General features: G+C 36.2%; 3 protein-coding genes across 9 annotated transcripts in view; 1 reads left to right on the forward strand and 2 right to left on the reverse strand.

Moving 5' to 3' along the window:
- LOC139959995 (uncharacterized) overlaps positions 1 to 1,719 on the reverse strand; it is a 32,681-nt gene extending 30,962 nt beyond the window's left edge. The window contains exon 1 of the mRNA XM_071957973.1: positions 1,700 to 1,719. The gene's annotated coding sequence lies outside the window, so the exon portion shown is untranslated. The remainder of the gene's footprint in view (positions 1 to 1,699) is intronic.
- On the forward strand, positions 375 to 8,013 carry LOC139959998 (uncharacterized). The gene is made up of 8 exons (XM_071957981.1): positions 375 to 613; positions 1,579 to 1,837; positions 2,451 to 3,283; positions 3,678 to 3,819; positions 4,463 to 4,559; positions 5,112 to 5,228; positions 5,516 to 5,649; positions 6,410 to 8,013. Exons 1-8 carry the CDS (start codon positions 573 to 575, stop codon positions 6,635 to 6,637), a joined length of 1,851 nt encoding a protein of 616 aa, XP_071814082.1. The 5' UTR covers positions 375 to 572; the 3' UTR covers positions 6,638 to 8,013.
- A 26-nt stretch (positions 8,014 to 8,039) lies between these two features.
- LOC139959996 (uncharacterized) overlaps positions 8,040 to 16,882 on the reverse strand; it is an 88,100-nt gene continuing 79,257 nt past the window's right edge. For all 7 annotated transcript variants that reach the window (XM_071957975.1, XM_071957979.1, XM_071957978.1 and 4 more), the window contains 7 exons: positions 15,670 to 15,779; positions 14,883 to 15,003; positions 14,131 to 14,288; positions 13,175 to 13,256; positions 12,621 to 12,714; positions 11,747 to 11,891; positions 8,040 to 11,003 (listed from right to left, as the gene is read on the reverse strand). In XM_071957975.1, the coding sequence (XP_071814076.1) occupies positions 11,761 to 11,891; positions 12,621 to 12,714; positions 13,175 to 13,256; positions 14,131 to 14,288; positions 14,883 to 15,003; positions 15,670 to 15,779 (696 nt within the window). In that variant the 3' untranslated portion in view covers positions 8,040 to 11,003; positions 11,747 to 11,760. The remainder of the gene's footprint in view (positions 11,004 to 11,746; positions 11,892 to 12,620; positions 12,715 to 13,174; positions 13,257 to 14,130; positions 14,289 to 14,882; positions 15,004 to 15,669; positions 15,780 to 16,882) is intronic.

The raw sequence follows: 16,882 nt of genomic DNA on the forward strand, positions 1-16,882 counted from the left end.
CTTATAGTTTGGTAATACATATGCCGTATCTGTGTAATTTGCCGTGGTGTCACTGGGTGCAGGCGCTTAGCCAAGGAGGGGGGGGCGAAGGGGGCAACATATATTTTTTTGGTATGTTTTAATGATATCACTAGTAATTTCAAGCTTAGATGCAACTTACAAGGCCTGGGATGTGCCATTTCCAGCGATCTGGGAGGCATTTTCAGCCAAAATTTTCTTGTACGCTTGTATGGTGGTGTTACGCTTAGATAGTTTTCAATGCCGAATCTACGGCTCTGATAGTTTGCCTACAGATTTGCCCCTCCCTTGGCAAATTCCTGGCTACGCGCCTGACTGGGTGACGATGACGAATCAAAATATTTTTAATTATAACAATTAATCTAATTTTTGTATTAGACATTTGGCTTCCCATGATCTCGTTTGCAGACATGGTGTACTCGCATCTGGCAACGATGACTAGGCTAGTTGACTTCGATTTGGATACGGATTTCAAAACATGATCATCTTGTTGCTTGCAAGAAGCACACACAGTTAGTCACCCTAAGCTATTGCACATTTGTCTTTCGCCTCAAATGGATTCGTTTTCAGCTGAGAACTCATCAGGTTACCCTACGTAAGTCTAAATTTATGTTAGGGAAACATATAAATTTGACGAACCAATGCGTTTCTGTCGTAACAGTGCTGATACTATTCATTGAAAGTATCTCTACAACTATTGCCTAATTACAGGGCTCAGTTTTGCGAAATGCATTCACTTATGCGATAGTATGGCGCTGTGCCTGTTAATGTTATGACTCATTCCCGGAAATTAAACGATTTTACAATAGCAACTGCAAGCTAACGCAACTTGAAGTGTGCCCAGGTTGTCCCTCAGTTTTCCTCACGAAAGTGGTGTGAATCAATGAGGTACATTTGTGCAGCTGAACAAACTAACTTAGGTAGTAATAACAATGGCAGTATTCAGTTACAAACCAACATTTTTTTATGTTAGCTTCCTACTCCCTAGTACGTCAATTTAAATTTAAAGGCCGTGGAAATAATAGTAAGAGACTTTTGTCCAAACATTTTTCAAATGGCATGATGGATTGTTTTGTCATCATTATTTTACTTCTAGTAAGTACGGCTAGTGATCCTTTGTCAAGTTATGTCAGATTAAAAATGGCTATTGGGCAAATGCTATCCCTGATGCTGATCAATATTGGTGACAGAAGCTGGGACTGATTTGAGGTCATGCATTCCCCTCTTTTTAAGTAGACACAGGTCCCATTATAGGTATCAAACAGGCTATGCTACTACAGTAATATTGAAGATACAGTATGTCTAAGGAAATTGCCCACAATTCCAGACAGATAGACAACAAGAGGACATTAAAGTATAATTTGGGTATATTTTACTTTCTTTTACTTTAGGATGCAGATAGGTAACCTAACAAATAGAATGTTATAGGATAATGATGATTAGCACACTTCAAGTGGGGTCTTTGCAGTTGCTATGCTAAAATCATTACATAAATTCCCAAAGCAATGTTTTCAAATACATGTGCTACAAATATGATTCTTTTTTTGTTCACTCATAAAGGAATCTACCAAGGAGTTTGTTGCAATGGCAAGAATATTTAGAACAAAATAATTCAGAATGTGCTGCCCTTGCAACAGAACTTCATAAATTGCTATTGCCCTGGCCATCAGAAAAAACTCACCTTCCTGATGTTGATCGCACCAAAGGAGATGTAGAAGTTAATGTTTCATCCTTGGTCTCAGTGGAAGAGGAGAGGATGCTGCAAGAATTAAAGAAGGGATTAGAGAAAGCAAACAAGGCTAGAGATAGAGCTGTTAAGGTGAGATTGCAAACCAGTTGTGATTTCAAAGCTCAAATGAGTATTTCAGTCAGCGTACACTAAATTCATTTAGCTGCCAAGTATGCCAGAGAGAAGAGAGAGAAAACCAAAGCAAGAAAGGAAACCAAAACAATAGGCACTCATGAAATAAATTTTGAGAATTTTTGTCATTGCTGACTATGAAAATAATTATCCCTCGTAGAATAATTAAATGTAACATTATTCAGTATCTGGAAATAATATAGATATTTTAGGAAAGTAGTTTTAGATACATCTTAGCAATTAGTAGCATCTTTAGCAACTTGGAAACAATACTGATGACTTTAAATGCCTTGAACTATGCCAGAAAGGAAGTTTAAAAGAAGAAGTGCCAATGGTACTTAAATTTACAGAATGTAAGTGAAAACAAATGAATGATAAAAAAAATCATTTCCAATTTGAAATATTTCTTCCATCATAGAGTCAATGAATTGATTAAATGTCTAAGAATAATTTGGAGGTTCACAGGTATTTGTGAAAAGTATTTTTAGTTAAATTTTATGGTGCTCTCACATTGAAGAATAAGTAATATGTCTGAAAACTTGTCTTTCTTTTCGATCGTGTTTCCTTAAAGAATCTTCTACCCGAAGTTGAAGCTGGACTCATTTCATCAGACACAGAATATCAAGTCAACACTAAAGAAGATGCGCAGGCCAAGGAGTGTAGGGACAGACTGGATGATGTTGCCATAGTGAGCGACTCAGTTCTGAAAGACCTCATTCAGAGACACTCCAAAGCCTCTGATCCAAAGCAAATTAATAATCCTGGAAAACGCCTCACTATGAATAACAGAAAGAAACCGCCAGCAAAGTTGGAGCCTATCAATATGAAAAGGACACCAAAGGTTGAGGATAAGGCCACTGGAAAGAGCAAACCAAAGGCAGTCGTAAGACTACCAAAGCCTGTCTCTGCTCAGAAGAGATACATGTACAAAACATCCTCGTCCGACATCGGGAAGGGGATCAGAGGAAGAGAGAGCAACAAGGGATTAGATAAACGTAGGTCAACTTCATCTGGAAGTGAAAGATCAAGAGAAGGAGGAGGAGGAAGACTTGGAAGTGTGCCACCTCGTAGCGACAGATTGTTATCTGGAGGGAAAGTGAGAAATGAATTAGATGATAAGAACGGTGTGTTTGTCAGAGACAGAAATGTCAAAGGTCAACATGCAATTGAAAATGAGAAAGTAACTGTTGAAGGAATCAATACAAATATTTCTAAGGCAAGCATAGACGAAAGAGAAAGAAGTGAGTCGTTGGCCAGGCATACCAGTGGTGGTGATGTGGAAACAAGGTCAAACCATGAATCTGGTGACTGTGAGGTTGTAAACATGAAATCTTTACACCAGAGAAGAAGTAATCCAGAAACAGTAAAAGTTGAAGAAACTGCTTTTGAACTATTGAAGGATGGGTGAGCAATCTCTCATGTTATTTCCATCAAATATTCGTATTAGTTTAGGAACTGATTTTTTTTTTTTAAATTACTTATATATGACCAATATAAGAGAGATACAAAGTTATTAATCATATCAATACAAAAATTGATACAGGGCACAGCATGATTGACAGATACCAAGCGAGAGCTGAGTTAGCAATCCCCAACTTAAAGGCTCTATTCTCTCTTCCACAAATGTAATGGTAACATACAAATATCATGGGACAAATTACACAGTTCTCAGCCTCTTTACAGTATTTGTTCTGTCGATAAATATAAACCAGTATATATTAACTCTAACTTCCTCTACCAGGATTCATAGTTATTACCTTTGACCATCAGGACTACTTTTAATTTTCTTTCTCCTCAGAAAATCTTTAGAAATACCCACTTCATTGAAGAAACTTCTTTCCAGCAACTCAAAGTGGAGATCAAAAATCAAACAGAGTTCAAAGTTTAAGTCACCTAAAACAGATGGATTCTTGGAGAAGCTTAACAACTCATCCACAGATGTAAGATATCTTATTCTCTTCTGTTGTCTTAGGCTAAGGTCCCCAAATTTTGCATTGCTCATGGGCCAGTCTAAAGGCTTCATTTGGATGTTTGGTTGGGTGGCAAGGGATGACAGTTACAAGATGCAAGCTAATAGGATATTGCAGATGAATTAATCACTTTGAAAGAGTGATTATTGCCTAAATGTTATACTGTGTGTGGGGGGGGGGGGGGGTGGGGGGCAAGCCTGATGGAGCTGTGCGAAACTGCAGAAAGGTTAACAAATTTAGACCTGCATATCATCAAGCATATTACCAAGGAAAAAACTTTCCTCCAAATTAGGGTACAAAAGTATTCAAGTATAATCTGTTGTTGTTGTGTTAAGCATTATTACTTGTTTACTATATTCATTCTGAAAGTGTATAAGGTTGTTGACAACAAAGATTGTATTTGATTTTAGTGGACCGAAGAGGTGCAATGTTGGAACCATTTTGGGCATTTCAACCATTTGTTTCAGATATCTATTCTGATTATTAATTTGTCATGATGCTATTTTCAGCTTTGCTATGGAAATTATTACTCTCTGTTCGAGGTCATTTCTAACATTACCCATCAAAATATTTTATATGCTGTCATTTTTGTCATTGGTTTTGTATTTACCAGCAAAGACAAACTCTAATTGCATCTGAGATGTGTAGGGAATACAAGCATCTCTTGGAATCAACTGCAGCAATTTCTAACAAAGTAGAGCCAAACCAAGGTGAGACTGAGACTTGCCCAGCCGTTCAAGCAACATGGGATTTAGTTTACTCCTTCAGTCTTGTCTTGGTTCCTAGGTATAACTCTCCCATTGTGAACATTATCATTTTATACTGATTGGTAATCTCATGCTCTCCCAACCCTCTGTAAGTATAACTAGTGTAATTATAGTTATTGACATACATACTTAGATACATGATGTGCTGGGACTTTAGGAGTCAAACTGCCGAGTATTAGTGATAGAAATTTTGTATTTTAAGCAAACCTAGGACACCCTATTCCATTCTTTTCACCAAAATAAGGTCATCTAGTGATGAATGGTTCATTTCAAGCATAGTAATGTTGTCAGTAGGTAGACTTAGCGTAAATATAACAGCTTGAGAGTAAACATATTTTGTTCTTACAAGTTTAAGTCTGGCTTGGACCAGTCTCTGTATACTAAATTTCCAAAATGTATGAGTACAATTAGAGAGTACAGGAAACTACTAGAGTGCAAGTAAGAGTTGCAGAGACATTTATCATTTTACTATGTATATTTCCTTCTCTCTGACAGGTAAAGCTATATCATCTGAAGAGCTAACATTGATGGAAGAGAATCTCAAGCTGATAGAATCCAGAAGAAAGCAACTTGAAAACCAGAGAGAGATGTTAATGAGAACAGGTGAAGCTGGTGAGTGGTTAGAATTTCAGAAACTTTTCCAAATGATAGAGCAAATGATAGATAATGATAGAGCAAAGGATACAGCAGTTAATTTTGGTAAAAATTTTGACACTTTTTACTTTCATTGCTTAACAAGTGGTTTGAAGATGCACTTTGAATACTATTGGAAGGTTTGTTTTGGGTTTTCTTTTCTGCTTGAACGTCCTATTTATATCTTGAATTTGATACAATGGTTGCTGTTTTGAAAGAAAAAAAAAATTATCCTTTGTTATTAGTTAATTTTGTCTTTCTCAAAGGACCAAGACCTGTGAAACCTCCCACTTCAATGCCATCTGGTGTCTTAAGATACGAAACTCTGAAGCAGTTACAGACTTATGTAGACCTTCAGCTAAGAGTTCGAATCATAGAAAACCAACTTCAAGTAGAACAGGTAGGTTTGTCCTTGGTTTATTAGGAGGGTAAAGGAGGAAGTGTTTGATGTGTATTTTGTAAAAGCAATTCTTTTTAAGAGTACATAACATAACATTGGTTGTCTCCAGTTATCATTCTTTTTAAAATATTTTCAAGTAAAATTGCCAAGTCATGGCACTTTTTGTTATGAAAGCTTTGTACAAATGCAGGGTGTGGTCTGTATATCAAGGAACACAGGAAAATTTCGTAGTTGGTGTAGTAGGATTTTAATGTACAGTACAAGTTAATGAGCAGTAAGAACTATACTATGAGCCAAAGGCATCTTCCAGATGGGGTAAGGGTGTGGGTACAAACGTAATGTAATAACATTTTGTTGTTCCGAATGATTTGTATGAAACAAACCCTTACAATAGGTAAGGATAATATCTCCTGACAGTTCAATCTTTTGCCCAACCCATCAGCTCCTGCCCCTCCTTCCTCCCCTCCCCTCCCCCACCCACCTACTACATTCCCAACCACATTACAATAAGTGGTCATCCCAGTTGCAATTTTGTTCTTGCATGGTTCAATTATGAGTTTCAATGAAATTTTATCTCTTGATGAAAAAAACCTTCAATAATGGAAGCATTTTTTTTTTCATGAAATTTGAATCGCCTAGGTGATTCGCTTCAATCTACTTCCTTTTTAAATATCTTCCCCAAACTTTTTGTGTATTTTAAAGACAGAGAGGAGAAGCATGATTAACCCTTATACTTGCATTTTGTCCTCTTCCTTTGAAGACTCTGGCAGCTCATCTTCTGCCTCGTTTGAACTCTCTGGATCCTCGGGACAGACAAACGGCAAGGATTTACCGACAGGTAGAAGGTTTGCTCTGTCACGGGGGCGAGCTGTTCCCGTCTCTCGTGAAGTTCAGTGACAGCGATGAGGACGAAGACATCGCAACAGATGAAGATGAGGAATTAGTAGATGCTTGCTCTAGGAGACTGCCCGACTCGGGTGTTACCTGACACTTCCCGTTTCATGTTTCAATTGTTGTAGAGTTAGGTTATGGCAGAGAAGAACATGCAACCAAGCATGATTTATTAGTGGTTAGTTATATGAAAATCAGCTCTCGCAAAATTAGCTAAGAGAACAATAATGATTCAGTTTGGAAGATATCTCTATACTGCGTATACTAGACACAAAGACTTGAGAAAGTCAAAATGTGACATCACAGAGCTATTAGTGTTGCCTTACTTTCAAAGTTCCATTCTTCGTTAAGTATTTTAATTATATAGTTGCTCTCAATTGTTTTATATTCATTTTGATTTTGATAGAGATAGTTTGCTGTTGTGCTATTGGTATTACATCATAAAGGCTTTGCCTTTTCCTTGATACATAACTTTTTGTGGTAACACTATTTACCAGAGATAAATTAAACAGCACGAGCACAAGTACAAGCAAAATTCCCCCTTGGTAGGGAGTAACCACTACAAGCCTGGTCACATACTTGAGGCACAACAACATTAAGAAAGGACAAGATCATGGGTAATCTATGAAGGTAACTTTTAAACTTTGGTATCTACCAACCAAAACTCCAAACTTGATTATGTGGAAGCACATGTTGAAACTATTATGTATGTATTGTATTTTAAATCCTCCTGCAAACAGGAACTTGCGAAGAAGCCATCATTGGCTTATCAAAGCCGCAAGCTGACCGAAGTCAGTCTCTTAGATTCATATTTAACGTCCATGATTATGAATTGTCAACAACTCTGTAACTGGGCGACATACATTAATCTTGGAGTGACTTCAACTCGGGACCTTATGATTGAAAGGCACTGGCGTTAACCACTGAGCTAACACTCCACAATTATTTTTATCATATCAAAACTAAACTTCTGCCGAAAGAAGTTATTTACCAATATCAATTATTTTGGAGTTCTGATGGTTAACAGCGACTCCATAAACTTCCATCCATGTGCAACTGAACAGATGCAATAACTGTTCCATTGGTTCTCCCAGCCACTACCCTCTTTTCTAAAGAACTTCTTCTCTCCACAAAATTTTGACCAATTTGCAGTCACACCGCCAACAATCTTTCAAATATTTTAAACGGAATATGAAGGGATTTTTCAGGTTTAAAACTGCCTTCTGCAAGAGTTCCCCTGCTCAAGTTACCAATATTTATCATTATTTATGTCTTTCTATGACATTACCAAAAACATGAGAAGGATACTTGTCTAAAAAACTTGGAAACTATAGTCTTGTATGACAGTTACCATCAGTGCAATGTAAATGAATTTGTTGCCTTAGGTGAAATATTCATAATTTATAATCATAATGTTAAAATTTTTGTATAACTGTACATAAAAATTATTTTCAACAAAACCAGAACAATAAAATTAGAGAAAGTGTAAAAGAAATGAATATTGAAGCTATTCTATTTTTTATTTGTTCTTGTATCAAAACAACGAAAAACAAACAAATGAAACATTTTGTAGAGTTAAGGCAGTTGTTAGTTGTAAGCCACATTAAATCATTCATTTACACATGTATTTAAGTCAATTCAGAATATTCCATATAACATTAACTCCATAAATCCAAATATGGTTTGCCAATACCATCCACCAATGCCATGTCAACAATTCACACATATATGTAATATTTTAAATAGTAAATCATGATTACTGCTTCTCTTAAGAACTATTTCAAATTCTAAAACTGGAAATAGCTTGCAAGATGTCAGAAAGCTATGCATATGGTCACATGGATGTCACACTGCTAGCATTTACAGACAAGGGTTTTTCTACTCTGTGATCACATTCTTTTGTGCTGTAAAACTTGGATTTTTTAATTTTATGGCTAATCACAGGGAGGTTTTATACATAAAATGAATCTATTGTGGGATTGTGGATATAACTATGTTATATTTATAAGATAATATTGAGAATGCAAAAGAAAAGCTGGTATATATGAATATTATGTTCAGGATAAAGCTTTACAAGTCTTCCCTGAATGGAATATGTAATATTTCAGAAGACTGAAACCTCTGATAACCAGAAGGTACCCCCTCTATGCAAGTGGTCCTTTAGAAGAAGTGTGAATACACCACTTGCCCCTCTCCCTCCCTCTACCCCCCAGAGGGACGATATGGCTTGATGTATGATCGCACATTCCCCTCTCACTCCTCCCATAAGGGGGGGGGGGGGGGGGTTATGACTTGAAATATGATTTGTAGATAACATTTTCTTTCCTATCTGGAGAGTGAATAATCTTGCCAAAGTATAATACTTGAATACCATTTTTTTATGTAGGGTATTTGATTTCATTCGGAAATACTTTCATGAAAACACAGAACTTAACTTCAATATGTTTTTATCTGTTAGATATATCTAAAGTAGAAACAAAACTTATAGTAACATATTGATCTCACTATCAACGATAACTGGTTAACTATGGGAACTGCACAGATGATTGTTGTTTCTACAGCAGCCTATACATTGCAATTTACCTCTTCTTTTGACCAAATATATCCAATGCTTCTTATTAATTAGTAGCTGACCTTGGCAAGAATGCTACAGTTATTTGCGTAGGCTTACACACCTGTTCTTATATTGAAAAGACTGGGCCAGTAAATGCTTGTTAGTATAAAATTTCATCAATTTTAATTTCATCAATTTTTGGCAAAATCAAGAAGATGGGTTCATATTTGTCAAAATCTGGCTATGTGAAGGTGTCATTTGTTTTGTGTCTTACACATCAAAAATTGTCATTTTATTTTATTCTTAAACATATCTATAACTATACAGATTTGATTGTGAGAATTTCACAAATCATTGTTGGCAAGAGGGAGGGAGGGGAGGGTGTAAGGGGAGGAGTATATAAGGTGTGATGACTATTACATTAATCATAATACCTATCATTTCATAATAACATTTCTTAGAACCTTCCTTCGATCTTACTTCTTTTTTTCCTATCTTCCCTTCATTCCACCTTCTAACAACTAGCGCCCTCTACTAAATGAGAAATATTACAACCCATTTTCATGCGACTGCTTAAATTGTTTTGTCAAAATGTACAAAGTATTAGTTGAATAGTAAAGAAAGTGAAGAATACTAACAGAAGAGAGACAAAAACGAAAAGGAAGAAGAAAAAGAGAAACATGCACAAAACTTTCTCGTAAAACTGAATTAGATTTCCAACAAAAAAAGGGTTAATTTTTGGTTGTTCTTCTTTAAGTCTACATTTTGCCTTAATAATGGCATTAACTAAAGGGAAAGAAATATGATGAGAAATACAATCATCAAGTTTAAGAGGACATACAAAACAAAACCAGGTCACCATGACAACCACAGACAAATACAGTAAACAGTATGAAAGCGCAACCTTTTTTTTTTTTTAAGGACTCATTACGTATTCTTCTCCTTGAAGACATGAGTATGAAATAAAATTTGTAGAAAAAAAACTATGCAATTTTTTTGGTGAAAAAGCAAAACGAATTTTGATAATATTGCCAGTTTTTAAAATAAGCTTACCACTGTCCCATTGAGTAGCAAAATGTGGACTCAATAAACTGATATATGTTTTTATATGACTTTTGATGCTCTGTACGTTCAAAAACATCTGAAATATAAGCCTATGATTCTTTGACAACCTAAACACAGAGTCAGCACCATGAGATACCCACATAATGTGGGTTTAATACACATATTAACAATTACATTGTAAAGTGCTTGGCTACAGTTCTTTGCCATAGGCCGACACGACCGTTTTTATATTCAATATTAATTAAGACTTAACACATGACTTGTTTTGTCCTTCCTCCTTCTTTACCCGAAATGAAATAATATTTTTTACCAAATAACCCAGTAACCTTTTCATATTATTGTAAATTTTCTAGAAAAGAAGAAACAAAGACCTTTACTTCCAAAATTCTGATAACGATGTTTAATTTCTTTTGAGATATAAACTTTTCACCCTGATGTCATAATTTTCAACATTCAAAAATCTTTTTTAACTAAATCAATGTTTAGACAATTTTTTTAATATATTTTATTTTGTTAATGAGAAGAAAAGAATGAGAAAATTGTTTCCATCTTCAATACTAAAAATTATGTGATGGTATAAATGCATCCTTACAAAAGCTCTTAACCTGAAATAAGTAATGACCATCTAAAATTAAATTAAATTTTTCCTTATAGTTTTCAAACTTTTTAAGTTTGTTACATATTATTTTTTACTTTTACTTCTATGAAAATTCAAATGAATAACTATATAATTACTTCACATGCATGTGGAAAACTGAAGCAAACTATGTTCGTTGTGAATTGGAATAAAATCAAGAGTACGGTGCGGTCTGGAATGAATTTCTTGCTCCTCAAACTCTTGAATCTGTTGATGAAGGAAACGACAAAAACATATGACTATTTCTTCTAGAGTACGGTAGTGTCGAGAACATTCCGCAGTTACCATAGCAATTGCTCGCTTCAAGCCAATGGAGCGAGCAATTCATTGAGAGCAGTCACAGACTAAAATATATCACTCTGATGGACAAAAAGAGCAATTCCACTGTAACCGTGCCAACTGCTCATTTTAAGCCAATGGGATGAACAGTTTTAAGTGGGACTTAAAATTCAGATACGGTTGGTTTTGATAATCTTGTTCCTATTCCCTGATGATGAATTTTTACCTGGCTGTCAATGTTCTTCATTAAACATCAAAATGCAAAATGTTTTGATGAGACTTTGTGGATAAATGATCCTGGATGTTACCAAGGTAAACAACAACAATTTTCAGCTCAATTGTTGTGGTATTAATGATGCTTATAATCATTCACATAACACCAAAGTCTGAACAGCGGGTACATTTAAAACACTTAAGAACAGCGTGCACTCGTGCATAGGATATCAGAACCAACCAACACCTCCCACATCAAATGAAATATAATGACCAGGGTCACCTTCGTCTGAAGCTTACAAATAAACAGTAGAACATTTATATATTGTTTAAGCACCAAATGTCTAGATTAATTACATTTTAGTCTAACAAGTATGCTTTTAATGAAAATATGTGAGAAAACCTTTGTTGACATCCTTGCGTTCTACATGTTAGACGGCAGTTTAGACAAATCTCACCTCCAAGTTCTAGACTAGTCATCTTCACGGAATTGTGTTTCTGATAGCATGTGCCATCGCTCGATGAGTTGGTCTGGATTCTCAATGGCATCTGTCCAGTGTTGTCGTCTATCACCTTTGGTATTTGAACCCAACTGAACACCACCTATGGGAGGAGAGAGGGGGGAGTTGAGAGGGGGCTGCATGAAGGCAGTACAATAATAACAACAACAATAATAACCCAACTGAACACCACCTATGGCAATACAATAATAATAATAATTAACAGTTCTTATATAGCGCAACTTACAATAAAGTCTCGCCGTGCTGTACTTAACCCTGGTCATTGGTAACTTGTCACACCTACACACCAAAGTGTGCACAATTCAATCAATCTTCCTGGGGCACCACAGTGCACCACAGCCACGTGTCCCCTGGGGGACTTCCCATGGGGTGCAGCCACAAACCGGCGCATGCAACTATATTCACAAGTCACCTTGCAAGTCCCAATTTATAAAACAATAATAACCAATCTGAACACCACCTATGAGAGGAGAGGGGGGGGGGGGGGAGAGGGGCTGCATAAAGGCTATACAACAAAAAATATAATAATTCAAGGTTTTGTGAAAAGCCAAAACTGTTCTTCTTGTAAGAAGCATTTCATAAAGTATGTTTAAAATATAATGAAAGTACATTTTTTAGAAGCTAATAGCTAACATTAAAATTTCAATTGCTAGGTTACAACCACATTAAGGGTTGAAGGGTAACATCAACATCTCAGTTGCTAGGTAATGTCCACATTCAGTTTGATAGCAAAATCTACATTCAGGTTGCTAGGTAACACCAACATTTCAGTTGCTAGGTAATATCTACCTGCAAGCGGTCTTAGACTTACCAATGTAGTCATTGCTACCGACATCCTTATCCCATACAGTAACCTCTAGTGTCTTGGTATGGAGATCTTCAGCAGGCAACTTGTACACGAAAGTCTGTTCAGGTGAGATACAAGACAAATGATCATAAACTCAGTATAGGGTCAGTCAAAAATCTTTATTAGTATTATTTATTTCATTTCTAAATGATGGAAAGGGTGGGGGAGGGGAGGGGGAGGGAGGGAGGGAGTTGGAGTAAGGTTGTAGGAACTAGGTGAGTGTTAATGAGTTATACTTCTGACCATTTAAAAAATATGCAAAAAATACATCTTCCTAACATCTACAAGTAACTTCAACGTCCTTAAAGCTATTATTGGGGCAGAGCAAATCAAATATGAATATTTTCAGAGAGGTATAACACCAACCTCTTTGTATTCTTTTAAGCTATTATTGGGCAGAGCAAATCAAATATGAATATTTTCAGAGAGGTATAACACCAACCTCTTTGTATTCTTTTAAGCTATTATTGGGCAGAGTAAATCAAATATGAATATTTTCTGAGAGGTATGAAACCAACCTCTTTGTATTCTGGGTTCAAGGTCTTCTTCTTTGTACCGGTCTTTTTCTTCGTTTTCTTCTGAGGATCCGGCTGCAGATAACTGCAAAAATGACCAACATTTCAAGGGTAACCATTAATCTTAATGAAGTAGCATAGTTACTGGAATTGTATTCAAAGGTTTGAATGATAAGTTGACCGAGTGTTTTTGATCCGACCGAGTATGTCCTTTGCCTGCTTTACTGTCAGTCCATGACTAGATCCTGCAAAGATCCTGACTAGTATCACAAAGTCAGTTCAACTATCTTTAATAATATTTGCTTTCTATATAGCGCTTTATACCAGCGATAGGTCTCAAAGCGCTTTACAGATGTTATATTACCCCTGGTCAATGATAACCTGTCCCAGAGACAATCCCTCCAGTCGGCAGCAGTTATATACTGCGCCCAATGACAAGTTACCTCACAGGTATCCATTTAACCCCTGGGTGGAGAGAGGCAAATTGAGATAAAGCATCTTGCCCAAGGACACAACGTAATGAACTAGGCAGTAATCGAACCAGCAATCCCTGGATCACGAGTTCGGCGCCTTAGCCAATTGGCCACCACGCTCTCACTTAAAGTTGACTGATCATTCCTCTATTTCAAGACTGAAATTATCGACACAGTTGAGTCTTGCCAAAAACCCATCCGCCATGTTTAATTGGTACGTGCATACTTTCAGAAATTTACAACCATAAGATGAAAATATTTCTGGTGAATTTCTTTCATATGACAGCTAACAAATTTTAAATGTTGTTAAAACACAAAATTGACCAATTTCCTGACACTGTATCAAAGCTAGGCTGGAACAGAATCACACTTTGACTACTAGACACATGTATAAATATCATATCAAGAATATATTAAAGAGAAATGGAAAGCAATGTTTAAAATCACATTCACAGTCATTTCATTGATCAAGTTGATAATACTTACAGCTTTACATATGGATCAGAGTAGCCGTTAGAGTCCATAGCGAAAAGACCAGAACATCTGACAATGTTGACACTCATCTGGTTTTGTGCCTTGAAGTACTGAAGACCTAAGAGTATCTTGCCTCTCTCTCCGCCAGAGAGGTCCTCATCCTCCTCCGACTACATGACGAGAGGAAGACAACAGAAAATTCAGAATGATCAGCCAGACCATTCTCACAGGATTCATACCAATTTGCTCAGCCTGGTATTCATCATACTACCATGCAAAACAACACACAGCAACAAAGTTGGGTAGTTGACTGCAGTACATCAAAAACTTTAATACAGGATAACATGACGGGACCTCCCAAGCTGATTTCCAGGGACAGTCCCCCAGGTTCAATATAACGTCCCGGACTAAAAGCTCAATGTGCTTATGAAGACAATATCCTTTAATATATCATCGATATAACTTTTATATCCAACTTGCAAAACACATGCAGACATTCAAGTCAACTTAACCCATAATCCAAAATTCTTTATCAAGACACTGGATAACTAGTCTAGTGGAGTGGTTGTGTAAAGACCATGTGGATAAGGAGCTGCTATTAATACAAACTATGGAAGGCCATTTGTAGCAAATAGTGAAAAAAGGTTACATTACATATAGACTGGATCTCCAGAGTGCAATGGTAGTGAGGAGACATAGGAGCTCTTACAGCTACCTCACCAACATGACTATATTTCATTGAGATCTTTTGTAATCTTCCTTACCTGATCTTGAAGGAAAACAGAATAAGATTTGGTTTCGTTCAAGGGCAGCTTCTTCAGGGGAAGCAGATACTCTCCGATGAAGTCGTTGTGACCGAGGCTGTCCTCATCCCAGACGGAAAGTCTAACAAATTAGAAAAATGCAGTCATGAAAAACTCACCAAAGAGAGCTATGTCAAAGAGAAAGTTGTAAGAGATATCAATTCCATCCCCCCGCCAAACAAAAGGAAAAATGAAAAAGGATATCCAGGCATGTGAATCTTTACACATAGTAAATGTAATCCCAGGCTTCGACTACTTCAATGCCGAAATGTCACTAATGTCAATCAGAAACAACACAAAGTGTTAAATCCTTGAAAATGTTCTGATATATTGAGGAATGATATTGTGTTTTTTTGTTGTTTATTCTCTTGCTGAAATTAAGTAGAAACAAAAAACATAAATGTCATGTCACAGAATAGTAAATGCATATGGCCATGAGCTATACATGTGTTACTCATCATTATGAAATGTTTTTCATTGATTCAACAGTCCAGGTTTTAATACCATTTGCACACAGAATGTTCATACAAGGAAGGTTTAAAGAAAAGTTGCAAATTACCTTTATCCAAAAATATCTCCTCTTTAAAAAAGGCAAATCTATGAAATATTTGGCTAAGATACCTACAGCAGGACTACACAAGATAAAATGAATTCCAACTGGATGATACTTTACCCTAAAGGTACACTGTCAAGGCACTGAGTATTTATGTAGGCGGGAGTGTGGGAGAAGCTTTATTTTTGTACGCACCTAAGAGTCTTCGTTTGGAGATCATCTGTGGTTATGCCGTGATACTGTAATTCTTCCATGTATTGAGGATTGAGTGTCTTGAATTTAGTCTTGGTACGAAGTTTCGTCGACTGCAAAACAAAGCAGGGATAAAATGTGTTATTTAATCACAAAAGAATGCACGACCACTCTTCCTTATGCCTACGGTTTACGACACAAAAGTTTTAAAAATCAATTCTGATTGAACTTAATAAGGCAGGTAAACTTAGTCTCCCCAGCAGATAAAAACCCATTAAACATCACTTATATGTAAAATAATGATCACATCACTAAATATCTTTTGAGATATAAATAATATTACCAGCACCATATAAAAGGCCCCTTTTAACGTCACAAAATTAAGGACAGATTAACCTCTGGAAATATTGCGCAATTCTGACAGTTCCTTCTTCTTCGAGATTGCAAAATTGTGACATAAATTTCCAAAATCACTTACCACATAAAAATGGCCTTTTTGATGTACAGTTTTATGAGTTCGACAAATGTCATACGATAATTTTCCAGAGTGCGACATAAAGGTTACATTTTCAATTCTATTTCAGATGGGAAGAAGACAATGAGTAACCAAGGCGTTATCGCTCTCAAAAGAATCATAAAAACTTGATTCATGTAACCTTTTATGTATTATCAACCAAGATCACAGCAGTAAAGTGGTATGAAAGATGCAAACAAACGTTTATCTTCATTTCATTCGTATCTGGGAAAATGTGCATTGACTCACGACAACGGAGGGTGGAATTTTTATTCAAAGAGGTTGGCAGAGGGATGGGGGGGTGAGGGGTGGGAGGCAAGGGTGGAAAGGGTCACTTCACTTAATTAATGGTGAACAAAAAGAACAAGCATAACATCTAAATTCAACTTTATAATACTAATACGAAATATAAGGGAATAAACAAGGGGAAACTATTATTGAAAAGAGGGTGGGTGGGTGTAGAGGATAATTTGGCAAACCTTCAGCAACTGTACATATTGTAACTACCGACATGCATCTGAAACACACATACTGTAATTACCAAAACAGCAAATTTTAACATAGTGGTGCATCTAAAACAGCTGTTAGCATTTTGGTTGCAATTTCTTATCAACTCTATGGAGTATATTATTAATTATTGGAAACGTGACTGAAATTGTTCAACTTTTCTTTGCATGTCATAACTTACAACTTTTTGAACAG

The sequence above is a fragment of the Apostichopus japonicus genome, chromosome 19, assembly GCF_037975245.1.
Source record: "Apostichopus japonicus isolate 1M-3 chromosome 19, ASM3797524v1, whole genome shotgun sequence".
NCBI classification, from domain to species: domain Eukaryota; kingdom Metazoa; phylum Echinodermata; class Holothuroidea; order Aspidochirotida; family Stichopodidae; genus Apostichopus; species Apostichopus japonicus.